General features: G+C 40.3%; 2 protein-coding genes across 4 annotated transcripts in view; one reads left to right on the forward strand and one right to left on the reverse strand.

Moving 5' to 3' along the window:
• The window catches only part of sh2d4a (SH2 domain containing 4A), a 54753-nt gene that overhangs the window by 7522 nt on the left and 19502 nt on the right, over positions 1-27729 (reverse strand). For both annotated transcript variants that reach the window (XM_079600236.1, XM_079600235.1), the window contains exons 2-5: positions 6934-7020; positions 6062-6314; positions 4469-4631; positions 60-183 (exon numbers count right to left, since the gene is read on the reverse strand). In XM_079600236.1, the coding sequence (XP_079456362.1) occupies positions 60-183; positions 4469-4631; positions 6062-6236 (462 nt within the window). In that variant the 5' untranslated portion in view covers positions 6237-6314; positions 6934-7020. The remainder of the gene's footprint in view (positions 1-59; positions 184-4468; positions 4632-6061; positions 6315-6933; positions 7021-27729) is intronic.
• Positions 23828-27729, forward strand: part of psd3l (pleckstrin and Sec7 domain containing 3, like) — a 148927-nt gene continuing 145025 nt past the window's right edge. For both annotated transcript variants that reach the window (XM_079600220.1, XM_079600221.1), the window contains exon 1: positions 23828-24462. In XM_079600220.1, coding sequence (XP_079456346.1) covers positions 23962-24462 — 501 coding nt within the window. In that variant the 5' untranslated portion in view covers positions 23828-23961. The remainder of the gene's footprint in view (positions 24463-27729) is intronic.

The following is a 27729-nucleotide window of genomic DNA, read 5'->3' on the forward strand; positions in this document are numbered from 1 at the left end:
ACACACTGAGACCAGGGCAGAACGTGTGTGGTGTGCGCGTGTGTGTGTGACGGCAGTACCTTGAGCTCCTCGTCTGCTCGTCTCTGTTCCTCTCTGGCCTTCAGCTGATCCGACAACACAACCGGCTCCGGCTCGAGATGCAGTCCAGAGAAACGCTTCTCCAGCTCAGCTTCTTTCCTAGCCCTGGACCATTACACGCGGGAACACGTGAAAACACACTTGCATAGGTTATTAGAGGTCATTAATTATTAACAGAAGAAATGTTGCTCCGAGAGGAGAGCGTGAATGTCAGTGAGAACGGTCATAATGAAACGAGCGCTCACACACACTATGTCTAGTTGTCGACGTGAAAAGAAAAGCAGTCAAACGTGTTTTCCACATATTTTCCATGATATTAAATCAGCTTGTGTTGGATCTCAGCCCCTATCTCATTCTGCAGGTGTTTAATGTGGCATAAGCCGTTATTATGACTGGATCACAGCACGTCGCACAGCTGAAGTTACACCGCAGAAGGTCTTGCCCTTTGGCTCAGTGCATTATCTACAGCACACATTGCATCATGGACATGCAGATCATACAGGTTGTGCTTGAGCGGATACACCCCAAACCTGAGATGATCACGATCTCACACCAGAAGTGCCTCTAAAAGCAGATCCTCAAACTGAACGTCCCACACACGAGAACTAGCGCACGAGGAGGAACTGAACGCTCAAGCCCTGTGGCCACAACAGTCCTTTACACTGGTCAAATATTAAACTAGTGTTGACCCAGTGCATTACTCTGTAGTTTATGCCAAACAATACACTTTCAAAGAATAGTTATAGTTTATTTCGGCTATAAAGCAGATCCAGAAGACCGGCTCAAGAAAAGAGTATTTTCTGATTTATTTTCATTTACTCTTACAACTTTCATCACTTTTATTAATTATTTTATTATTCTTTACTTTGTAATCATCATTTATAGATTATTGCTATAAATGTATATTTTACTTATTAATCTTCGTTATTCCTTATGATCATTTTTCATTGGCCCAGATCAGTGAAAATATTCACTTTGATTATTTGTATTTCATCAGTTTTACCAGAGAAATAATCTCTAATAAACATAACACACCAGAATACTGAATAATATGTGCTGTTGCAGAGTATAACTGGGTTACACTCTCAAAAATATTTATGTATAGGTCATAATTCTCCTCAAAATTTAAAGAAATTACATCTTAAGCTTATTCTAACAGTTTTATTTTGTAGACAATACAGCAAACTATTAAAATAAGTTTGGATGTATTTTTACGTACATTATTCTCAACAAGGTTATTATTGTTAAAAATATATATTTTAAATAAAATAAAATACAAATATTAGATTTAAATTTATAAATGTTTTATACATTTATTAGATAAAAAATTATAAATGTTTAATTTGTAGCACTAAAATGACTAACTTTAAATAGATAAAAAATTAACTAAACTGAAAAAATAAATACAATAAATAAACCTAAATAATAATATTTAAAAAAGAGACAAAAGCATATTAAAAAGTTAAACAGAAAATATTAAAATAAAAGCTACATTCAAAATATATAATAAAATTACTAAAATAACTGATTGTCAATAATGATTCTCATGACACAGTATTACATGAATTATTACTGTAATATTTTTTTATTAATTTAAATCTGCATAAATTAAAGGCAGGACAATAAATAACATTATGAGATCAATTCCACCAATCCTCATTTTATAAAGAAAAATCAGATTTTGAGGTAAGAATATAACTTTTTTGACCAAAACTATATTTCGTTTAGTCCTTAAACTTTTGCAGATAAAATCATATAACTTATATTAGACTAGATTGTAGTTTTTCAGGCAAATGTTATGCATTTTTAACTTTTAATTTTAAATTCAAACCATTATGCTAATACAGCTAGCTAAACACTGGGGTGGGCTGTAACACATCTTTAAAAAGTGTTACAACAATCCCCGGTTACACTTTATTTTAAGGTGTCAGTGTTACACTGTAATTATTTAAGTGCTGAGTAATAATAGTGAACTACATGTACTTACAATAGGGTTAGATTAGGGTTTGTTGCATATAATTATGCATGTAACGTGTGTAACAATGACACTCTAAATAAAGTGTTACCCTTTCATACAACTCTTTTTTTGTAATAATTTTACAGAATGGCTGGATAATGGAAATGAAAGACAGATAAAGGAGTGACGGACTGTGTTTAGAAAAAGGAAGTCGAGAGGTTTTAAAGAAGGGCAGGACAGACAGATCAGTGGTGAGGATTGTGAGAATTGTTGAATTAAATAGTGTGTATGGAGACATTTGGCAACTAAGCCAAAGGAAGTGTGTGTAATATGTGTCCAATGCAGTTTCTGTGTCCAGCAAGCCTGCACTGCAGAGTTAACAACATCCACGGGTCACCACCATTGTGATTCTGATATTATATTACACACAGACACACAATCTCACTGAATCTCCTTTGTTTTCAGTTAGATCTACATGTTCTTTACACAGTACACTGCAGTTGAGTGTTCATTGAGGAAGTTTGTTCTAGTAGACTCGTTTACACACACACAACACACACACACTCCTGAGTCTAACCGTACTCTCCAGAACATTCTCGGTCACGGTTGCTTCCTGGAGGAGCGATCTCCCCGCCCTCATCTGGAATGCAGAGTCCCCGACAACAATCAGCTGACAGCTGGAAACTCATCTCTTCTGTCAACACTTAACCTCTTCAAAAACTAAACACAAATCTTTCCTTTCCCCTGAATCCCTCCCTTGTCTGGCTTATGCTGCTCTAAGCGATGTCTGAAACTTTGTATTTTCAGCACTTCTTGGATTGTTTGCTTCTTCATGTTGATCGCTTGCTGTATTCCTCATGTGTAAGTCCCTTTGGATAAAGGCGTCTGCTAAATGACTAAATGTAGCCTAAGTGGATTTAAGTAATGGTCAGTCACAGAGAGCGGCGTGTTTTAGGTTGTTCATATGGATTGATCAATAAACCTATTTTTGTAGCATATTGCATAATGTGGCCTCTGTTTTGTTTGTCTAATTGCTACAAATTACCCAGGATGCATTACAAACTACCCCGGTAGCAACTCTAACAAAGGCACACAGTGTATTTGACATCCACTCATAAGGGCTGTGATATTCTTACAGAGGTTTGCACTGTAGTAAATGTTTGAGAGCTCTATAGCTCAAAAATATATTTTTTTATAGTAATATCTTCAGAATTACAGAGAAGTCTTGTTTCAAATATAATTCTTCTGAGGTGTTGGTGCTTAATGTAACACTATCTAGTGTAAATGATAAATCATGTTTGAGATTTGTGCTGGCTACTGTATACAGGGCACCAGGCCACCATACAGACTTAATCAAAGAATTTGCTGATTCTCGTGTATACTTCATTTAGCCGAGGCTGCAAAGCCGACTACGTGTTACAAATATAGTTAGAATAGTAAATAGTTAGACCTATCACTCACTTCTGCCACTAAAGATTGCTTTATTAATAATCTTCCTGATCAGTTTCATCATCTCAGCATCCCGGATAGCTTAGAAGAACTCGATATTGCGACAGAAACTTTTAACTCTCTCTTTTCCAGCACTTTAGACACAGTTGCTCCGCTGCGCTTAAAGAAGATTAAAGAACATAGTCCAACGGCGTGGCACAACGAGCACACTCAGGCCCTTAAGAGAGCAGCCAGAAAAAAGGAGCGCAACCGGAAGAAAACAAAACTGGAGGTGTTTCGCGGCCGTATCCGGATCTGATGACGGACCAGCGCCTGGACACGACGACACCGCAGTGCTGAAGTGCCACTAGTCTCTCGCCTGCGAAGGCCTCCCTCCCTTTACCTCTGTACAGACAATACGTGTCAAAATAGTTCCAGTTCACATGGCTACGCGGAAGCGATAAATAATACTAGTATTAAATAATAGAAGTAATTTGTTGAGGTCAATTTGTAAAGAAAGACTACACGCCTGCGCACATATATATTCAAACACACATATCTATAGACTAAACATGTAATACGCATGTGCGCGCCGTTAGCGTTTTCACAGGTTTGCGTTTTTAAAGTTTGCGCAGAGATATCTTTTTTCTCTCACAAAGACACATATTTTTGCGAATACAGTTAATAACTACCGGTAATGATCTTTGCAACGGAAGTGAATCAATCAAAACTAACTTTATCTGGACAATAACTTTACTCTAGAGCTGCTGTAAAGCCTAAACTATCTCTGTTACTGTAATCTCCTATTATCTCTGTAAAGCTGCTGTGAAACTCTGCATTGTTAAAGCGCTGTATAAATGAAGGTGACTTGACTTGAAGCCAAAAGTGTTACATCCATACCCGATCTGCCTATAGCGAGTGTGTAGTAGTGTTTGCCCAGCAGGAATGAAGAGAATGTGTGTGTGTGTGTGTGTGTGTGTGTGTGTGTGTGTGTGTGTGTTTCACCTGAGCTGCTCAGCCTCTCTCTGCGCCTGCAGCGCTGCTCTCTCGCTCATGATCTCGTCACAGATTTGATCGTAAGGTTTGTCGTCCCGATGTTCTCCCATCACCCAAACCCACACATCATCATCATCAAGACCCTTCATCCATGACACAAACTTTCCTGAAACTGCACACACACACACACACACACACACACACATTTAACACGTGCCACTGAATAAAACTAATAAATATCTACGTGTCTTCACCGGATCCGACAGGGACCATTGCAAACCCATTGTTCTGGTCAGGAGTATCGCGAGTGCCTGAAGTACGTCAGAAATCAGTTTACCGTCGAGGATCGGTCATGTGACGTCACACCGCGTCCAGTGTAGACAGCATCACTGATTATAAGGGGTTTGCTTAAGTGGCGCCACTAGCGTCTGGTGTAGACACGGATTACAAAAATCATGGGCCAAGATTTCAACAGCACAACGCTATGATGTGTTGACTTCGTCTCTCTTCAAGTGTGTCATCCAAAATCACAAATGACATCTCTTTAAAGTCGTACCCAACACATTTTTACTTCCTTAACCAATAAATGTAGTGCATAACTTGATTATATCGATTGGAAACTGATTGGATAATGAAAGACTGAACGAGACACTGAATACCTATGATTTAACATGAACATCCAGCAGAAAAAGGAAATCTGTTTCAGAGGAAGAACATATATTTTGCTAATAAATCGCTAATAAAAGCCCCATTCAGACAGTAATTGTTTCTCATGGGGTCGTAATGTATTCATTCACGGTTTAAATCCTTTTTGACCACTGCCGAGCACCGTACCATAACTGTAGTGATTTATATGCATTTTAAAGATCTAGCCTAGGCTTTTATTTCTGAAATGCTGGAAGAACAATATTATTTCATATCACCGCTCAAAGGAGATACAGAAGAAAAGCACGTAAACATTTGAAATTATGGCAGCAATCATATACATAAAAAATATAAACCAAGCAGCTTTATGTTAACCTCATGTAAATAAGAGGCTGTATTACTGGTAAATCATTTCTGCAAATTCCTACATTTTTAAAATAACTTTCTGAGGTAAAATACAAGACAGAAAACCCTTTTAACTATAGTGCGTCTATCTTCCTATTTTTAAACAGGACAGATTAAATAATCAAATAATAAATAGGATATTATTTTCCTATTATTAAGTTAAATATGGATTTAATTAATTCTTATTATTTGAAGCATACTTTATTTACAGCAGATAATCATGTTAGCGGGTTCATAGGATCACAAAACTCGCTCCTCCACCGTCAATAAATCTCCATCTGAATGCATGAGTTTATCACTGACGAGCCGAGCACATTCATTTTTACAGACAGAGAAACAATTCCTGTCTGAATAGGGCTATAGACTGTAGAAGGGCATTCTCATTTCATATTGACTTTAATATCTCAACTCTTTCTCCTGAACAGATTTATAAACCTTTATAAAACTCTTGTCAGTCAAATTCATAAATTTCTGTTAGCCTAAATATGTACGACAGATCCTCTGCCCTGTATATTGACATGTTATTGACAGTAAAGATGTGTAAATGAAAACCTTTTCTGTCTTTCAGGCGTGCAGCCTCCTCCTTCTCCAGCTGTGCCTCTCGCTCTCTCCATCTCCGGATCTGCTCTTCCCTCATCTTGAGGAACAGCACCTGCTTCTGCTCCTCGTTGAGCTCGCTCAGCAGCTCCGGCTCGATGTACATGTCAGCCAGGATCTGCTGCAGCATCTTCACGCTTCACCCACAAACTCACGGCTCGAGGGAACTGGCAAGGGAACAACTACTGGTCTGGCTTGGGTTCGGACTCTGTAAAACAGATTCAAAAGAAGAAGTAACACCACAGGACGTCATGCAGAGTAAACTACCCCAGAGAAAGAGAGTATTTACAGACAGAAACACCATCAAACTATACACAAATGGTACTTTTCAATGGGTTTGTGAAATTAGCTTTAAGTTAAGTTCAGTTAAATAACTTAGGTTGTTGTTATATTTTTAAATGTATGAATAATTGTTAAATATAACCCTTTAATTATGCTGTAATGTTGAATGGCTATTAAAATGTTTAATAAAAATAAAAAAAGTGATACTGTCCTTCATTCATAGTACTTAGTTTAAAAAAAACTACAACAACAAAACCCCTAAAAAAAAAAGAGTATTATACCACTTTTTTTTTTTTTTTAAATGACATTAATGTATAAAATGAAAATAAAAACCATTTTCTTTTTTCATATAGCTGTAAAGTAGAATTCAATTCTGCTAAATAAAATTAAAAGAGGGAATCGGTCAATCTCGACACACATATATTAAAACAAACAAACAGAAATCTGATAGAGTCAACATTTGAATGTAAACAAGGAACAGGAAGCGGGACAAATAACCGTCAATCAATCAATGGCAGCGGCGTTGCTGACACGCGCTGACTTACCGCTTCATACACGCCAGTCCAGAACACCAGCAGCTGTACAGAACCAGAACTATCTCTGCTGAGGAGAAGGCTTAGAGCTCTTGATACCTGTACAGAAAGGTAAATGTCGAGTGAAGTCTGTGGTAATGTACTGTACACACCCTTAACTCAACCCTATTACAGGTCAAGCTGAGTTCCCTCCTACACACACACTCCGTGCTGTCAAACACTCACTCAGACTCGGGTTTGTATTATCAGCGCGGAATCTCTCCAGGACACATCTATCTCACATTTATACATGCAACTTTAAAATTATAAAAAATATGAAAAAGTGCACTCAGTTGCTGTAGTAGGGTCTACTCTAACTCACACGTGACCATGTCCATCCCGCGGTTTAGCGACCCTCACAGTGCAGATCATGATCAAAGTGTGGACGGTTAATGACGTCTGACACGGATTGGTGGAATTTGACCCTCAAATTGTGACTTTCAACTAAGAAGAAGAAAAAAAAAATTCAGGAAAGAGTAGGCTATAAATAAATCGATCGTGACTGAGCATAATCCACATTTTGCTATATCATTACAGCTGGATCGACAGGTTTTGTAGTTTCTTGATGTGTGCACTAGGTGGCGCACACAAACTCCCAGTGAAACTGCTCATGCTCATGCTGTGCCCACTGAGCAGGGGTGGACCTGTGGCTTGGGCCCTAAGCAATTACAGTTATGGGCCCCAACTCGCCAACTATGCATCAGTTTACCTTCATAACCCTTATTTTGCTGTCTCTCTCTCAAAACACTCCACCCCCCCATTTCTGTATAAAATTATTGATGTATTATTTATATACTAAATACTCTGGGTATTTGTTGGAGGCGCCTGATTCCCTGGGCCCTAAGTGCCTTACTGGTTAAGTGTGCCCTGGCATAAGAGGAGCTGGCCATTTATAAGCTTTATCTTTTAGATAGACCTTTGCATGAAGTAAACACACACACACACACACACAAACCCCGTACAAAAAATGTTATTACATCAATAAATTGACACCTCCATTGAGTTGGACTAAAACTAATTGATTTGAAAAGAAAAGCCTGTTATTACAATGTTCAACTATAGCTAAAATGCTAAGCTTATTTTGTATTAACCCCTTAAACCCTGAAGGCATGTTTAGAGTTGTTTTGTCTGAGGTACACACACACAAAAGTAAAGACTCATAAGTCAAAAGGTATCGTTTGATAGAACGCTTTTCAAGTTTTTTGCAAATATTTATTACATTACATTTGGATATTCTATTGCCGAGATGATAAAAGACACAAAATGTATATAATTTTTATTATGGTTTTGCTTGTTTGACATGCAATATCTCGGGAAGGAAATACGGTGGCAGGAAAATTATTTTTTGGGGGAAGTTCCCCTAAATGTGAGCTGCATCTGGATCAAATTTCCTGGTGATCGCATAAAGTACTCAACAGTTACAGCATTTGAAACATTTTGTTTAGTCCTCACACATTTGGAAGGCAATAAAAAATAGTTGTTTTCTGAGTGACACACACAAAACTAAAGACTCATAACTTCTGGCAAGGAGAGTAGGTATCGTTTGAAAGAACACTTCAACTTTTTTTGAAAATATAAATTACATTTGGACATTCTGCTGCCGAGAAACTGCTGATAAAAGACAATATATATATATATATTTGTATTATGATTTTTCATATCTTTCTTATTTGTCATGGAATAATTCAGGAAGTAAAAAATAAGGTAAGTATCCTCTCTGTTTTATAGGCCTATTAGTGATAAAACAGCAGTCACTGTGAGCATATGAGATGAGTAAGAAGGAATAATATGTTTTCTGTCTTAAACTCGCTCAAGTCATTTACATAAACGAGCAATCACAAAATTATTAAAAGTGATATATTACAGACATGGGAGTGGGTTTGGTTTGAATAGGTCTATTTGGTGGTTCTGGTTCATATTAATGACTTATGATAATGACAGTGTACTCAATGTCATTACTTCAAAAAGTAGTTTCCTGAAGGTTATTACAACTATTTTGAAAATATGGATAAAATCTGATCTTCAAGATTCAGACAGCTGTGGACTCTGGTGTACACTGCAGTGTGTACAATATCTTCGTGTGTGTTGAGAAACACACTTCTTCTCGCCAGAACCACCGCAAGTGTGATGATGAGCCGTTTCTTTTCAAGAGAAAGCTCAAAAAAGTAATTCTGTGCATACATGTGCGTCCAGTGTTGACAATAATATACATTTTTCAGCTATATATGTAGCTGATGTATTAGCCCGTAACTGGTTATTATTTTATGTTTTTAAACTTTTTTAAATAATCTTTTAGCTTTTAGAGTGACTAAGGATTTTTTTTTCGTAATCAAATATTTCATGTAGCCTAGTCCAACATGAGCTCATAAAACAGCATATATAATAAATATAATATATCAATATTTGATGAGTTACAGCTGTTCACCTCGCAGGACACTGCTGTCACTTCAACTGCCAACATAACATCAACATTTGGTAGAAATATCTATATTTTATATTCTTAATTAAATGTATTTACAAAACAATTACAACAAGCCACAAATTATATACGACTATAATGTAATCATTTTGCAATTTTGACAAAATTGTTAGCAAGTTTGATACCTTGACGAATCAGCAGAGTTTGAAACGATGTAGAACACAGAAAACCAAATGTCTGCAAGGTATTAAAATAGGTAAAAAATAAACAGAATACAAGATTAAAGCATGTGCATTTCAGTGGCAGTACACACACACACACACACACACACACACACACACACACACACACACACACACACTGACCCGGTCAGAGCGGACCGCTCGTATCACTGAGCACTGCTGAGGCACGATTATTTGCAAAAGTAAAACTGATTTTGAGCAAAAAACAACAACAAAGCTAAACTAAACCAGGCCTTTAACATAGAAACCCGGAAACATTCAAAAAACTCTTCACAGATTTTCCCCCTCATGTTTTAAAATGATTTACCATTTTCTGCTTTAACTAACAACCACCCAGAACACCCTAGCAATCACCCAAAATACCTTAGAACACCCTAGCAACACCCTAGCAACCAACCATAACACCATAGCAACCACCCAAATACCTTAGAACACCCTAGCAATCACCCAAAATACCTTAGAACACCCTAGCAACCAACCATAACACCATAGCAACCACCCAAATACCTTAGAACACCCTAGAAACCACCCATAACACCCTAGCAACTGCCTAGCAACCACCCAAAATACATTAGAACACCATAGCAACCACCCATAACACCCTAGCAACACCATAGCAACCACCCATAACACCCTAGCAACACCGTAGCAACCACCAGAACACCATAGCAACCACCTAGCAACCACCAAGAACACCATAGCAACACCCTAGCAACCACCCAAAATACCCTAGCAACCACCAGAACACCTTAGCAACCCACTAGAAACATCCTAGCAACTTTAAATTACTTCAAACTATACTTTCAGCTTTAAACTACTTTAAACTTTATCAAGTTTTTGTCTCAACAAACTTTTTAATCTTTTATTTTATTTATGCCGTTGTTGCTTTTGCTTTTTTCATTTATTTGTAATGTTGTGATAAATCACTTTATTAAAACATTTTTACTTGTTAATATGCCTATTTCTGAGTTATCACCTAATCTCATGTATTATGGACTATCTTGTGGTTCACTGTGTTTAGAATTATCCTATTTTGTCAAGTCTGGGATTGTCATTTAGTTTAAAAATGCATTTGAGTTGTTGCTCAAAAACCTAAACACAGTTTTACACATCAGCAAGACTGTTTACATCAAACACTATTGGCCCAGATATGTTCAGAACTCTGTAAAGCGTTTGCAATAGTGTAGGTTTAAGGAAGAAGGCATTTCCGGCGCCATGCTGGACTGGACTCTGTAATTTAGCCATGTTTATATGAGGCTGTGATGATATCTGCTGGGCTTCATGTGGCCTTGGATGTTGGATATATCTCGGGTGTAATTAGTAGTGATCCATGATGGTTTACATATTTGTCCCGTTTGATGTCGTCAGCAGTGTTACAGCCGATCGCTGAGGATGATCACACACCTCAGGGCTAATCGTGCTGAAAGCTGACGGTTAGGGGTTAAGCCTTACAAATGCACCAATGTGATTTGGTGAATTGCCGAACTCCTTTAAACCAGATAACTGAGAATATATTTGGCTTCTGTCCTATAAAGGCTCATGATGTTACCTTCTCTAGCGATGTCTGTACGTGACCCTGGATCACAAACCCAGTCTGGAGCCGCACGGGTATATCTGTGGCAATAGCAACTATACATTGTATGGGTCAAAATTATCCATTTTTCTTTTATGCCAAAAATCATGAGGATATTAAGTAAAGATCATGATCCATGAAGATATTTAGTAAATTTCCTACCGTAAATATATAAAACATGTATTTTTGTGAGTGAATGCAGCACAATCGTGAACATAAATGCACAACTTTAAAGCAGATTTTCTCAATGTTTCGATATTTTTTTTTGCACCCTCAGATTCCAGATTTACAATAGTTGTATCTCGGCCAAATATTGTCCTATCCTAACAAACCACACAATGGAAAGCTTATTTATTCAGCTTTCAGATGTTGTATAAATTCCAATTTTTAAAAAAAAATTACCCATGTGACTGGTTTTGTAGTCCAGCCTTTTTTGAGAAGAACAAATGGTGCTCATTGGAAAGGCTCTAAGTTTCATGATTTAAAGCTGATGTGTGTAATTTTCTGGATTAATCCCAATCAGCTTTCAGATGTTAAGCCAATAGTTTGACTTCCTAAAGAGTGTAACACTGTGTGATGTCTCAGCATGTTAATGGACGTGAGTTGGACTGTTTCTCTGACCAATAGGAGACTGGGGCCGGAGCAGAATTGAGGTAAATCTTAATGTGTAAAATCAGTCATTTTTAATAGTAATCTGGTATTTCGCATAAGGGAGAAAATATTCCTCCGCAGATTTTGTAACAGGTTCAAGTTGGTCATGCAGATTTCACATTGACCAGCAGAGAGATGCTCGGTGTGGAAGTGACTTCTGTGTGAGCGTTGCTTCATACATCACTACAATCTCTAAACAATAGTCAATGGATCCTTTTTTCCTGCAACATTTAGCTGATTTGACTTTAAAGTGGTGGTAAGAGTGTTTGGGAAACCTGTTTGGAAACAATGCATCTAGGGGTGCTTTCACACTAGCACTTCTGGTGTGCATCTGGGTTCAATTCGCATCAGTGTTTAGTTCATTTGGATGATGACCCACAAACCGAACCTGCATCCACAAATAAAGGGTGGTCCAGTGTACGGTTCACGTGAACTCCGGTACGGTTCGCTAGTGATTTGAAAGCAATCATACTAAATTGAGGAAGTGAACCACTATTGGTGTCATATGATTAGATAAAACTGTGCTTGTGTGTGTTCTCACTCGCTGTCCAAGCATGAGTGACACACTGCAATGAGAATTTGCGGTAGTTGCAAGTGCCGTTATGTGTTGTTGACGCTTTGAAATCAAAACCAAAGGTTCAAAAACCGAAATATAAAAGTGAGGTGAGCAATGCTAATGCTTCTGCTGCGTCGTCATTACCAAACAACAGGAGTAAACAGCTGCTGCTTAGATGATGCATATAAACATCAGTTTGGACCCAATTATTATGATGTGAACTCAATCCAGCGGGGGGAGGGGTGCAACCTGACTGTGTTTGGACCAGGAAATTGCACCAAGTGTGAATGCACCTTAAAGCCTGTTGTATGCTTCTGCGTCAACTCCACGCCGTAGCTACGCCGTCACTCCTACGGCGTCGTGGCCGTTTTATGGTTCTGCGTCGGGTTGTGTTGCATCGCGGTGCATTTCACCGCGAGAACGCTAGGGGGACGGTATCACAGCCCTTGTGGTCTGTGTCGCCTCGACGCGTAGTTACAATTTTTTGGAGGTGCACGTCGAGCTACGGCGGAGGGGGCGGAGAGGGGTTCGCGTCGACGCAGAAGGGTCTGCGGGGGTACGCCGTCGATTCGACGCAGAAGCATAAAAAGGCCTTAAGAGTATGTTTACACGACAACAATGTGCTTAAAACGGGGTTTTTCCTTTGAGTTTTCTCCTGTAGAGACGACACCATTGTCAAAACGATCCCCTATTCACACGGATACGCGAAAACAGCTAAAAACGTGATACGCATGTGCATGACGTCATCGTCCTCAGGGATTTTTGTTGTTTACACTGAGATTTTCAAAAACTTGCACTTTGAAACCCATTTTCAAAAGTTTGTGTTTTCAGGCACCCAAAATGCCATTGTTGTGTAAATGAACGGCCAAAACGCATAAGTTTTAAATTTTAGTTGAAAACGGTGTCATGTAAACAGCCCCTAATACACTATTTATGAAGCCCGCTAGTTTAATTGTAAAGCCATAGACACGTCACTGTGAAGTAAATGTTAGTCCAACGCATGGTGGTTTAAAAAACTCAGATTTGTGGTGTGAATTTTCCCTAGCCACAGTCACCCCTGGTTTACTCACTTGGGCTTAAAAACATAACCATAACCCATATCCCAATAATCTTGCTTCTTCCAGCGGAAGTTTACATATGAGCAACTGTTCCAGGTCACGACCCCACTACAGAGCATTGAGTCTCGTTATTGAGTTCAACCAGACGGGAAGGAAGGTCAAAGCTGTTGACATAACGCACTGCTTCAGATCTCAGGGAGTGAGGAGAAGGGAAGGCAGTATCTCAGTCGCTGAATGGACCCTCTGTGCGGGATCTGAGAGACCTCGGCTGTCCCTGAAACCCGTGAAGAATGACTGCTTGTGTCTGCGCCCAAATAGAAAGGGTTTGAAATAGTGAGAGTTTTGTCTTTATCAGAACATGGTCATTGGAACAAAGATTGTCTTATTCTTCACAGGTCAAAATTATTCTGTGCAGATACTAAAGACGGTTCCTCAGTTGGTCAGCAAGCAGTGTGAGTGTCTATGGCAGATGTGTGTAAGGCCACGACCAGGGGCCGGTTGCATAAACCGCTTAGACTAGTCTTAGGGTGTACTCACACTAGCCAGTTTGAACCGTGCCCGAGTGCGTTTGACCACCAAAGCGCGGTTCGTTTGACTAGTGTGAGTGCTCCGAACCGTGCCCGGGCGCGGCTCGATTAGCCGGCCCTGGCCCGCTTGGAAGAGGTGGGCCAGAGCACGGTTCAGTTGGACTCGGGCGCGGTTCGCATGCAGTGTGAGCGCTAACCGTGCTGGAGCACGGAACAGGACGCGTGTACGGGAACTGTAGTCCGTAATCAAAGCTGCAAAGTCCTTGCTGCACTTCAGCTGGTACCTTGCAAACCTCCTCATACGAGCAGCACGATTACGTGAAAATTTTCGCGCCACTAAGGCGACACATCTGTTTAACAACAGGCTGTGAGAGGGCTGTGGACCACCGTGGACCAAACGACACAAAATTATCCACAAAGAAAACAGAGCGATGGACTCCATTGTGTTCAGAGAGCGCCGCTCTTCCTGTTTATACCGAAACCGTCTCATCATAATGACGTAAGCGTGCTCCGGCACGAATGCTGAAACCCTATGTGAGTGCAGGCCAGAGGGGGTGTGGGGAGGGGGGGCAATCGTACTCGGGCCCGGTTCATGGCAAACGTGCCTAGTGTGAGTACACCCTTACAAGTCAGTCATCGAATTTTGTTCTTTAAGACTGTTCATAACTTTAAGTCATAAAAAACGCACATTGGCATCAGGGCTCGAGACTAACGGCGTCCTATCGCCCTGGGGACGATAGAAAATGTGTTTAGAACGAACAGAAATATTCTACAGGACGAAAGACATTTTTGTATGTGTGTTCATTTATTACTAGCCTATTAGGGTAACTTACTTAGAAAATGGCAAAATGAACCGACCTAGCGCTGACTACAACGGAGCGCGTCTTCTCATGCTGTTATTATAAGTTATTCTCACTGACCGGCTACTCACGCGGAGACTTGTTTCGCGGTACATATTTCGCGCTGCATGTCTCATAAAACGTTAAAAAATTTAAACGTCTGGAAGAATGAGTAGAGCAGACATATAGATCTGAATAAGAGTGACGACGCAAAAAAAGAGCTCTATTCTGTGCGGTTTTCTGTGCGCACACACACGACCCGAAGCGTGCAGCCATAGACACCTAATGTTATACAGCACGCGAGGACTGAACTGAGCTATTTTTCGTGTCTGAAAGGACAAATACAAACAACATTATGTTGAAATATCTCTTTTGGAGAGTATTCACGTAAACTATGTTGGTTGTATCGGATGTGCATCTCTGCAAATGGATCCGCATGTCATTGGACATGATGTCTTAAAGTGACAGTGGGTAATAAACCTAATGCGGTCCTGCACAACCTATGACTCTGTGAAAGCAGTGACCAAGTGGTGGAGTAGTGGCTTCAGGGCACGAAGACCTCAGTACAAAGACTGAGACACAGAAATTCCCCCAAATTCTGTGTTCTAGAGAAGTCATATTACACTTTTTAAAGCCCTTTCTCTTAATAACACGTTTCCAGAGCTATGACACATTACCACTTTGAGATATGTCACCAGTATTTATTTGTTATTGTTTAATCCAACCAACTCAACATTAGTAGCAAAAACTTTTTAAGCTGTATGTATTTGTCTCTTAATTTTCGTATATATGTTAAAAAAAAGGACAAAAAAAGAGATTTGTTCTGCATGAATACAAAAAGCATTTAACTCCTGTTATTTTTTTATTAAATCAGTTTTTTACCTGTTTACAGATAACCAATTTGAATGGAGCTAAATAAATATAATAATATCAAACATTTTAATGGTGTTTTTATGTGACTATCAACTATGATAATAACAAAGTACAGAAACAACATGTTTATTTTGGGACGGTTGACATTCACTTTAGGACGGTTCAAATTGTTTTTCAGGACGGTTCCAGGACGGAGGTGAAAAAAGTTTAGTCTGGAGCCCTGATTGGCATAATTTGATTCAGAAAAGTAAGACTAACCATAACTGCTAGTGGGTCATACTAGATCTTAACACAATGCTACTGGCCCCGGCTGTCATCGAGCATCGGTCGACTTCGTTTGTGTGTTGTGTTCTGCACCGCTGGCACTTTTTTTGGACCCGTGGCTTTTCGGGCGGTTGCGCATGTTGAGTTGGCGGCAGAACTATCGGTGAGAGAGATCACTCTGATTGGATGTTCAGCTTAGAGAACCAGTGCATGTGAAGGAAAAAAAGACGTGACGAAAGCAAGCAAACAACAAAGTCAAGAGGGGGCACGTGCTCTTTTCATTTTACATCATCATCTCATCTGTGATGAGAAGTCGGCGTTCATCACCGCCAATGCTTTGATGACGTTTGGTTTGCTTGGGCCTTTACATTGTACTGAGTTAAAGTATCGATCAGAGTTGAGTCAGATGTGTTTGATTAAGGGGATAGTGCTGGGGATACTCCAGGATTGGGAAACACTGGTCACTATGAGTTATTGAGTTATTCCCATGTGAGCATCTGTGAGGTCAGTGATGGGGTCTGTCCTGCTCTTCCAATTGAGCGTTCGCAAAGACCCGCCCCCCTTAGTTACTGTCGCTATGTCCGACAAGCCACGCCTCTCTCACACACACCATGTTCTCATGCAGTGAAAAACACATTGCGGAGCAGAGAGGACACTGACAACACACTGACAGACACAGACCAGGTTACTTTTGATATGAAACAGTCTCAACTTTCAAATTTGGTAATTTTTTTTAAAGAAATTTAAACAATAAATAGCGTTTTGTGGCTCTTTAATGTGTCTGACAGATCGCTGTAGAGCCTCAGTTAAAGCGGCTCGTGAACCGATCATCTCTTCCTTCTAGTTCATTTATAGCATCAAATAAACATGAATGAACATCAGAAGGAATGTTGTTTTAACCGCGGAAAGACGTCAGTACACTCCGCTTCTCAAGCTCAAATCCTCCAACGTTAATCTGCTAACTCTCCTGACTGCTTTGTCCGACAAAAATGGTGGATTCGGCAGATGGCGGATTATGATTGGTCAGATCGTCTGTCAATCAAACTCCCTGCAAAGGGTCACTTGATCCCGAAGGTGTCCAGTGAAGTTTTGGGATTTGTGCAAGTTAGTCAAGTTCTTCTACACCAGACTTATATATGGACCTTGATTTGCACACAGTGTGATTGTCTTGCTGGAACAAAAGGAAGGGCATTTATAACCTACAGTCATGGCCAAAAGTTTTGGCAGGGATATTATTTTCTGTTTCGCAAAGTTTGCTGCCTCAGTGGTTGTGGTGTTGATTCACATTGTTTCTAGATAATTGTGCAAAGTGTTCAGATGAATTTTAAATCATTGCAAAAAGCTTTTTTGGCCCCCAGAAAATTACATAAATCACAAAAACCCAAATTTCAGTTTTTTTTTTGCCCTTGCACAAAATGACCAGCTAACATCATTTCACTAATCATATCATCAGCACATGGGAAAATTTGAATGAGTGCTGGTAATGTGAAATTACTCTATTATTGGATTATAAGTGCAGACTATTTGCTATAAAAGGAGGGATGAAGTGCTTCCAATCACTGTGTTCATGCAAGAGATGGCCTGAAAGACCTACTGGATCAGGAACTTCAAGGAGAGGTTTAACTGCAGTGAAGAAGTCTTCAGGACGTCCCAGTGAGCCCAGTGCCCGGTTGCATAAAGCACCTTAAGTTTTTCCCTTAAGTATGACACTTAAGGGGCGATTTCCCCTTACCTAAGAGAATAACTTAAGGGTGTTGCATATAATCTCTTAAACGATTCTCTTAGGTAAGGGAAACATTTAAGTGTTTCACAACAGCGATCCTGGATTCACGTTATAAAAGTCTGTTGTTGCCATAGATACGCACAACACTAACACTAGCGGTTTCATCAAATAAAGTAGGCTATCGGAATGGATAAAGAAAACAAAAAAAGAAAGCCTAATTGGACAGAGGAGGAGAAATGTATTCTTCTTGACGAATATGGTAAAAGAAAAACACTTTTGAAAAGCAAACTAAATCCCAATGTAACTGCGGCGAAAAACAGAAACAGTGGGAAGAAATAACAGAAAAAATTAATGCAAGGAATCTTGATGTGAAGAGGACAGTTCAGGAAGTCCTTAAAAAATATGAAAACATCTCTGTATTCGCAAAAAAAGAGCTGAGCAAAACAGGCCAATAAGAAAGAAGCCAACAAAACAGGTAAGATTAGACTACGCTTTTAAGATGGTATGCACCGCACCGTAGTGAAGAGTTCACTTTATTGCTGTACAGTGCATAAATTCAGCCATGTCGTCTTATTTTTTGGCCGCGTTACACTTAAGGTTACGATTTTGCAAACCTTAAGTTATACTTAGGGAAATGACCGTTAAGGGGTTTTATGCAACACTTCACGCTTTTTAAGGGATTACTTAAGTGAAAAAACAGCATTTAAGGGAAATTCTAAGTGTTTATGACGTTTCACTTTTAAAAAAAACGTTAAGTATTTTACTGCAACACCCTTAGGTTTAAGGGAAACATAAGGGCGAACTTACACCGTGTCCTAACTACACGCGACGCGATAAAATTCCAGCGACAGCAAGTGTGTCTGTCCACACTAGACGCGACGCGACTGTGAGACGCCACACGTCAATCAAAAATCACAGCCATTCAGAACAGCCATGACACGCAGAACTTCCATCCAATGAGATCTCTGTGTGGGCGGATCTGTCAGCCGCGACGTCGCAGAAATAGGAACCGTTTCTAAATTAGAAACTTCGCGGGTCGCCGTCACGTCTGGTTAGGACAAAAACTCTGATTAACATGGAAAAGATACCTTTTATCGCGTGTCGCGGCGTCGCGTCGCGTGTAGTTAGGACACGGTGTTAGGGGAACATTTCACTTAAGGTGCTTTATGCAACCGGGCACAGGACTTTAGGAGTCGCTGCAGAACCGTGTCTCACCGGTGCCGGGCTGCTCAGTATTGGCAGCGGGTGGGAGTGATGCCTCTGCACAGCAAGGACAAGACTTCTGGATGCTTTCAAGGAGGGCAGCAAAGAAGCCACTTCTCTCCAAGAAAAACATCAAGGACAGACTGAGGCCCCGTTTACACGATGGGAAAACACAGATATTTCTCTGCGTTTTGGCCTGTCATTTACACGAAAACGCCGTTTTTATCTCAGAAAACGGTTATTTCTAAAAATTCCGGCCAAAGTGGAGATTTCTGAAAACGCCGGTTATATGTTGTCGTGTCAACTGGGAGAAACAGGGTTTTAGGTTCTCTCTTGCCGATTCTGAGGATTCTGATTGGCTTGCATGGCTTTATCCTTCTCCCTACACTGCCGCCCATAGGTTTGGCATAGTTATGATGGCGCTCGATGGCGTATTTATGCGGGTTGTGTGCACGATGTTATTATTGAAAACGGAGGGGGGGAAATATTCGTTTCTCTAAATACCCGGCTATGTGTAAATGTGGCCTGAATTTCTGCAGGAAGAACAAGGATTGGACAGCATTGGGACTAATCGGAAAAATCGATTGTCCAGAGAAGAAAAAGTGAACGCTACCATGAGTCCTGTGTCGTGCCAATAGTGAAGCATCCTGGGACCATCCATGTTGAAGACTACAATTTTACTGTTTAATGTTATTTTTTAGTATTATTTTTCTTTATTCATTTTCATAACAGTTTCATAATGTATTTCTTTTGTGAAGTCAGAGTATGTTGTACATGTGTGCTGAGCAGAGATATGGGATGAGCTATATTTTGCATACAAGTATGTGTGCAATGCAACACTCGACTGATAATGATACATCAAATGTGTACAGTTGGCATATTATATACAAGGACAGGAATGAGTTTTAACTGATGCAAATGTACCACGAATGTACCTGTATACACTGAGGATAGTTTCTTAATGTGGAAAGTGGATGTGCCATGTGTAAGCATGAGGTGTACGTTTCATTTTTAAACATAATCAACATGTTTTGCTACCTTACGAGGACGTTGTAAATCCCTCAGTGGTGTATATAAGCTCAATCTTACTGTACCACCCCAGAGAAACGTAAAGCATGATGGGGTGAGGAAGGAGATACACAGAGAAACGTAAAGCATGATGGGTAGAACATAGAGAAACCATTACAGCTGGCATGATGGGGGGAGGGAATAGAGAAATGGGGAATGAAGACCTCCTCATCTATAGCCTTATTCTGCTATGCTTGTTTCTCTCTGGCTGATACATGTATAAAATAATACATAGAAATCTCTTGGCAAAAGTAACTGGTGTAGCTTCCGTGATTCAACCATAACGGGGGAAAGCATGATTTTCAAATCTACAATGTGGCATCAAAGCGTCCTGTTCTCCCAACAACCCTGGAGCAATCTAGTGATGATCCGTGCATTTCCCAGCATGATGGATGACCATGTCACAAGGCAAGAGTGAAATGAAATGTGGCTTGGATATCGTTACATTGAAATTTTGGATCCTAGCCATGCAACTCCCCAGACCGTAATCCCATAGAGAAGCTGTGGTCAGTCCTCAAAAGATGCGTGGACAAGCAGAAGCCCACAAACAGTGATCAACCCCGAGCAAGAGTGGATCGCCATCCGTCAGGATCTGGCCCAGACGCTGATATCTATCCAGCATGCCAGAGCGAACAGCAGAGGTTACGAAGAAAGGTCTACACTGTAAATATTGAAATATATTTAATGTTTTGCCAATAAAAGCCTTTAAAGCTTATGAAATGCTTGTCATTGTTTTCCAGTAGAAACATGTGACAAAAATTATCTACAAATACTGAACAAATACAGCAAGCTTTGTGAAACCCAAAATGTACGTCACTGCCACGACTAGGTATTTATTAGATAGATAAAGATATTGCGACAAGCCACACAATTCAATTCGTCCAAACACTCTCAAAAATACAGGTTTTTATCTGCATCTGTCGTTCCATGAAGAAACTTTAACATCCATGGAAGCTGTCCATTGCACAGAAGGTCCTTATAGTGGAGAAAGGTTGAAATTGCGAATTGAAAATACGCCCAATGGAAACACGTCAATTTTGCAAAAACTCCCATTTATCGCAAAAAAGTTTTTACGCTCGCATGAGGAGGTTTTTCAGGCAATTCGACAGAAATATTTAGCAACACTGCAATGGAAACAGTTTTGCGCATTTACAGTCACCTGACTTAGAAGGCGCGGTGTGTTCGGACAGAGAATACGCGACCGAGTTGTTTATTAAATTCATAAAAGACAAAAGTATTACAGGAATACTGGATTCTAAACCTCAAAGAAATGCCACAATCAAGACCTCGAGGCAAAAATAAGTGAGAAACACAAACACCTATACAGTATGTGACGCTCACAGTATAAGGGTCTTTACATTAATGGTTGGATAACACGCCTAACGTTACGTCTTCTTCCGTTAATAATAATAATGTCTAGTGAGGTGGCTGTGATTTTTTTTAAATGACTTTTTAAAAACTTTTTTAAAGTTTTAGTCGCATAACATCGGTTAATGGAAACACCGTCATTTCGCAAATGTATCGATATTTAGAAAAAATCCCCAAAGTTTTGCGCAAATCTGTAATGGAAACGCTAGTGATGTAAAGAACTGGAATAAGACAGCTGCACATTTTGTCAGCGACTTTGTCATAAAACCGTATATGAAAGTGAACCTGGTGTGTGTGTGAGTGACATTCAGTGAACAGCAACTTTCAGACTGAGAGGCTCGTTATATCACCGAGAAAGCCTTTGCTAAAGTCAGCAGTCCTGTCTGGATGTACTGTGAGATGGCAGGTGCATTATGCAAAACTATTATTGCTAGAACTAGTTCAAGTAATGAGTCCTGATGCTCTTTTCACAGCTCAATCACAGTTTGACCCACTTCTTTATTTTAAGACACTGTCAGTCTGTTTCTCGAATCATCTTTGGCCTCTTTATCAGTAGCAGGTTAATTTCAATCGTAATGTCCTCATTTTCTGAGCTGAAAGGTTCGGATGTAACCCAGTTCACAATCTCACGACATTTTCAGTCCTGTCTACATTATTTGACTGGAGGACTGCATGAAGACAACTGTCAACTTTTTTCAACTTTTTTTCATCTCCTACACATGAGCAGTGCATGAAGCACACAGCTCTCAGTTACTGTGAACACTTTTAACATTTAACATGATCAGACTGACAGGAAGATTCATCATTAGGACCCAGAGGGAAAACAAAGCAATAGTCACATGTCTTACAATACTTCCTTAAATCAGAAGTCTTAGTGGACAGAAGACACATGCTGATGACCTCAACAGACTACAGTTTTTCTATCACTAAATATCGATACTGTATAGGTTTAGAGGTGTGTTGAATTTTAGGATTTAAGATGTCCAGTACTCACTGCCTTAATCCTTCATATATTGGATATTGATATTTTGCAGGGCTGACTGTATAGTTGACTGTTTTGAATATGTTTTAAGGCTTCAGTCACTGTTCCCTTTTCAGTTCGGAGGTCATTTCCTGGACGTTCAAGCTCAATAGAGAGCCTAAGCTCCTCCCCTTCCGGTGCACCATGGGACCTTATTTCGGGAAAATATTGTATGGTGGTCAATGGCGAGAGACAACAAATATTTTGATCTTGTTTGAATTGTGCCCTGAATTACACATATGATGTTCTCAATTTAAAAGATACATTTTAAAGTCAAGAAAGTCGCAGTTTGATGTAAAACTGTTGAGGTGTAAGACTGTGAAAATACGTCATTACAAAGACGGCGCACATGTGACGTCATACCTTTTCACTCTTTACTGAAGCTAACTTTACTGAAGCTAACTTTACTGAAGCTAACTTTACTGAAGCTAACTTTACTGAAGCTAACGTCTGTCATGTTTTCTATAGTCTTACGTTATAATCGTGACGTTACGCCGTGATGCCGGAGTGTGTTGTACCAGACTGCACACACACGAGCAACGGTGACGTCAGTGCGAGACGAGAGATGTAGTTCATTGAGCGATTTCCACATAAAACTAAACGTTACTCTTCTGCTTTATGACAAACTGCGACTTTCGTGACTTTCATAATTATCTTTTAAATTGACAAACATCATATGTGTAATTCAGGGCACAGTTCGGACGGAATAAAAAGATAAGTTGTCTCTCGCCATTGACTACCATATTTTTTCCGAAATAAGGTCCCATGAGCCGGAAGCGGAGGGGCGGGACTTAGGCTCTCTATACTACGTGTCATGTGACTTTGACAGGCACATGCTCCATCTTCTCTTCTGTAAAATCTCAGCTTTTTAAAAAGGCAGTTACTAACAAGTAGATAAATGGCCAAAATGTAAACTCTGTCAGTGATTTGTCAGTCTCATGTTGTTCCCCGTCAGACTTTCCTTCATCTTCAGAACACAGATGAAGATATTAGTGATTAAATCTGAGAGTGTCTCACTCCTCCATAGGCTTCTAGTGTAATTGAAACTTTTTTCAGGAAGAGTGTTTTCAGCTTATCACAATATGGCACGCAGTCATTTAAAAGCAATTCAAAACATCATTCAATGTAAATTGTGATAATCATAATTAATAATCGCAATTACAATTTCAAGGGAATAATCGACAATTATGATTTTTGTCATAATCGTGCAGCCCTGGTTCTGGGACTTCTCTTTAGTGAGCTTTCCAGAGCCCCTCACACCAAACTCAAAAAGATTAGCCTCTCCTCAGGAAACTGGAGATCATCATCATGGTAAGACTTCCTTCCTCTGGGTCCACCAGCGCCAGTCTCAGACCCGCTCACGGGACGCTTGCACCATCCGGAGAGCCTCTGCCAGGGGTCGCCAAGACCCGTCTCTTCAAGGACGTAGGCCAAAATATTACAATACTACGAGTAGTTGTATTGACACTCATAGCACCGAAGCATTGGATTACAGTGCCTCCCAAGAAGAAACTACAGACTGCAGCTCTTCACTGAGGATCGAAATTAGGACAGCCGACACTAGATGAGACACCGAGTCCCATAATTGGATTTTACGCCGAGGGAAATCTGCAATCATGAGCCAGATGAGTCCAGCTTCAGAGGGGAACTCTTCGCTCTCAGCGCTGTGTCCCAATCTCACCCGAGTGAGCTTCCTCCATCCGGGAGCGGGGCCGTTCTCCAGCGCCAGGGCCGCAGGGATCAGACCCGCGCCGAGCCCGAAGCCTCTCGTCCTGCCCCCGCCTCCCGCGGTCCCCGTGGTGAGCCTCAGCAAGCCTCGGCCGCCGCACACCAGCTGGGTGCACAGCGCCAAACAGAAAGAGCAAGCGTGTGCTCGGGGCAGAGCGAGCGAGGCGAGGAGGTCCTTTCTGTGCGCGGTCGTCGAGCGCTCCTCCAAGCTGTATGGGGAGCGACACACACCTGTCCTGCAGCACAGCTCCTCCAGGGGCACACCTGACGCGGGTATGACATCACTTCCTGTCCAGGACGGCGCTGAGACTTCGGCAGAAACACGGGTTATCACCACACAGATCATCATGGTGCCGTCGGCCGGACTCAGTACCGCCGTTCCTGTCAAGGTACATGCGCTTTCCACTAATAATGCTGCTTTAATTCACATTTATGCACATCTGATGGGTTTACATATATGTTGTATTATAGTTAATATACCAGTGGTTGATCCGCATGTGTTCAGACTGACAGTGTCATCACAGTGATTCGAAGAGCGCCTCTTTGGGATTTGAGTGTGTTTGTCTCTCCACCCAGATGTGCCGATTACAGCTGATATCTGAAGCCCATCTGTGACATTCCTCACATTAAATGGACTAGAACCAATTTTCAACTTCCTCTTTAGCTTTTTACAAGTTTTGAGGATTGTACAATGGCCTTAAAACATATTTGGACATTCAGTTCATACTTAAAATGAGTGAATGTAATGGTAGGGAGAAAATATGAAAGCAACTATTATTTATTGTGAAAGCTCACTTTAAGGAAAGTGTCTGAAAAAGAAAGAAAGAAGTGTGTACATTATGAACTCTTGCGGTCACTTTTCTGGGACACGTGGGTAAACTTGCCTTCATTTTCTAATGTTATGACATCAAGTGTGATTTAGGGTCAACACTTGTGCATTCTTCCTGTAGAATTTCACTTCCTTAAATATGATTGATTTAATGAAAATGGATTCAACAACAAGGGTTATAATGCCCTTTCACAAGATGTAAAATAAGTATTTGATGTCCCCAGAGTGTGTGTGTGTGAAGTTTTAGCTCAAAATACCCCACAGATATTTTTATATAGCATGTTAAAATTGTACAGGGGGCACAGGGGGCGGAGCTTCAAGAGCTCGTGTCCTTTTACCTCACACACACACAGGGTGCGATTTGCCGGGGGGGATGCGTGGGATTTCCCCCTTTCTGGTCAATGTATCCCTGCCTCTGCTTAATTATTTTAAAATGTATCCTCCCCTCAAAGTGATCATAGTGCTACTACATAGCGGCGAGACGGATCACAAAACTTATCACGGATCCGTGGTTTGATTAAAGTCAATTTATTTTAAAGCGATTACTCACTCACTCTTGAGCGTCTGGCGCGAGTGATTTCAATTTTAAGTCAATGTAAAGACGCATTTACGCGCGTGCGTTTAGCGCGGGGCTTATAGCCTCATTCGCGCGTCCAGTTCACGCGAATGAGGCGAATTGCTAACACAGATAATGCATCTGTCTTTTCTATCATTTCACTGTAGCTCAGCATCTCGATGTAAAGTTAACGTTATTGCATGATCACAGGTCTGTGGAAATATTGTGGGAAAGATAAGCTATTAGAGTAAAAATATTGCGTTAGGTTACTTCATGAGTTAATAAGAAAAAAGATTTTACAATTCCTGCAAATGCAGTGATAAAGTTCATGTGAATAAAAATGTTTCAAAACATCCCCCCCTCTGTTTTTTTCACAAATCGCACCCTGCACACACACACGCATGCACTGAACATTTCAATGTTTATGTTCAAACCGGAGTCAGACAATGATGGAGAGACTCAAGAAGAAGTGACAACATGTAGAAGAACAGGACATTTCTGAATGGTTAGTTGATGAATTTATGTAGATTATGTGTAGTTATCTTCTAGTCACTGATTAGCATATTCTGTCATGATAATCTATAAATCGTGTTCAGGGGGCGGGGTTTATGTAAATTCTAGGGCTGGTGATGTCACTAACCCGGGAGGAATGTGGTGTAGTTCCTACCAGCCGTTTGTTGTAGTCCTTAAAAAACAATTTCTTTAAAAGCAAATATTAGTTGCTTTGAACTTTGAGCGCTGTAACTTTGCAGATGTTGTTTATGATCAAACACAACATTACACACTAACTAAAGCTAGAAAAGTGAAATCATAATCAACCACCCCTTTAAAACAGTCACTCTTTGGCTTAACTTGACGTTTTCATGTTGAAAGAACATGTTTCAAACAAGAAGAAAACTGTATGTCCACTTCCCATCATGCTTTAGGGCTGGTTAGGGAGATCGGCGCGGCGTCTGAGATCTCGTATAGGGAAGTACCTTTTAATTTGAATTTACTTAGTGAAAAGTATGCTCTGCCTGGATATAGTATGAATATGGTATGAAATTCGGACATACTACATTCATTGTTACTGTCAGACTCTCGCCGGAAGCAGAAGGCCATCCCGGGACTGTTCGCCTATTGTTTTTCAAATATGTATTCGGACAAACTACTCGGTTGGCGCTCTGTTTTGTGCATATATTAGTAAATAACTATTCAATTTCAGACGTCTTGAAATAAAGTGTTATTTTATGCATTTTTAGCAAGATGTGAAAATGTGGAGACCTGTTAATCTATGGCTTTGGTATTTAAAGGAGTGTGTGTTATGTTGGTGTTTCTGGGGGTTTGGCACTGTGCCAGGACCAGCTAACAAGAGTTCAAGTTGCATAAAGATGCAACGATATGGGAATGCCATGGGTTAACCAGTACCATCCTCTGGTTGCCAACGCCCATCATGTGTACAGAAAAGTATGTTTTGCTGAACTTTATTCAATAGTGGACAGTGATTTCACATGATGGAAATGTGTAGGATAAACTAAACTGAATTCAACTTACATGAATCCAGCAACTTGATTCAAGCGAGTACTTATACAACTTATTACATAACTTCATGCCATCTCCAAGAGATAACATGTTTCATCATGTGCAACCGTCATGTTTTTCATCAGCCAAAAAGTGTTTTGTTGAGTGTATGATGTGTTTGTGCTCGGAGGAGGCTTTCTTAGTAAAGTGATCACAACAAGATGAAGAAGCACAGACTACATCAAAAGAGAAATCAATTACCATAGTGGAGAAATCTAGAGGTAAACAAAGACCTGGTCCGTCAGTTACTGATCATTAACACATTCATTTTGCAGATACTTTTATGTTAAGCAACAGACCCCTGCCTGGTGTCTAATCCTCAAGCTCGTGATGAGCTGGTTCAGGAGTTTGGAGGCAAACATTGCAGGACTGGACACCCCTGGTTTAAAGTATTCATCATGTCATCGCATGTGCCTCCTGGGAATCAAACCCGTCACTGCCGTTAGCAGCACACACACACACACGCACACGCACACACGCACTGATACACATACTGTACACATACACACGAGTTACCAGAGCTCTGCCGTTTCCTTCGACTCTACAATACATGTTCAATTTAGCAATATCTCAAGAGTACAAATGCTGCTGTAATAAATATCACTATGATAGTACAACAGCACAATCGTGAGTAAAAGTCCGCGTGAACCGGAAGTTGCAACCGACTTTATCTCAGTGTTGTGACGTATTTCCGAGAGAAACGGAATACCA

Source organism: Phoxinus phoxinus, assembly GCF_949152265.1.
Source record: "Phoxinus phoxinus genome assembly, chromosome: 23".
NCBI classification, from domain to species: domain Eukaryota; kingdom Metazoa; phylum Chordata; class Actinopteri; order Cypriniformes; family Leuciscidae; genus Phoxinus; species Phoxinus phoxinus.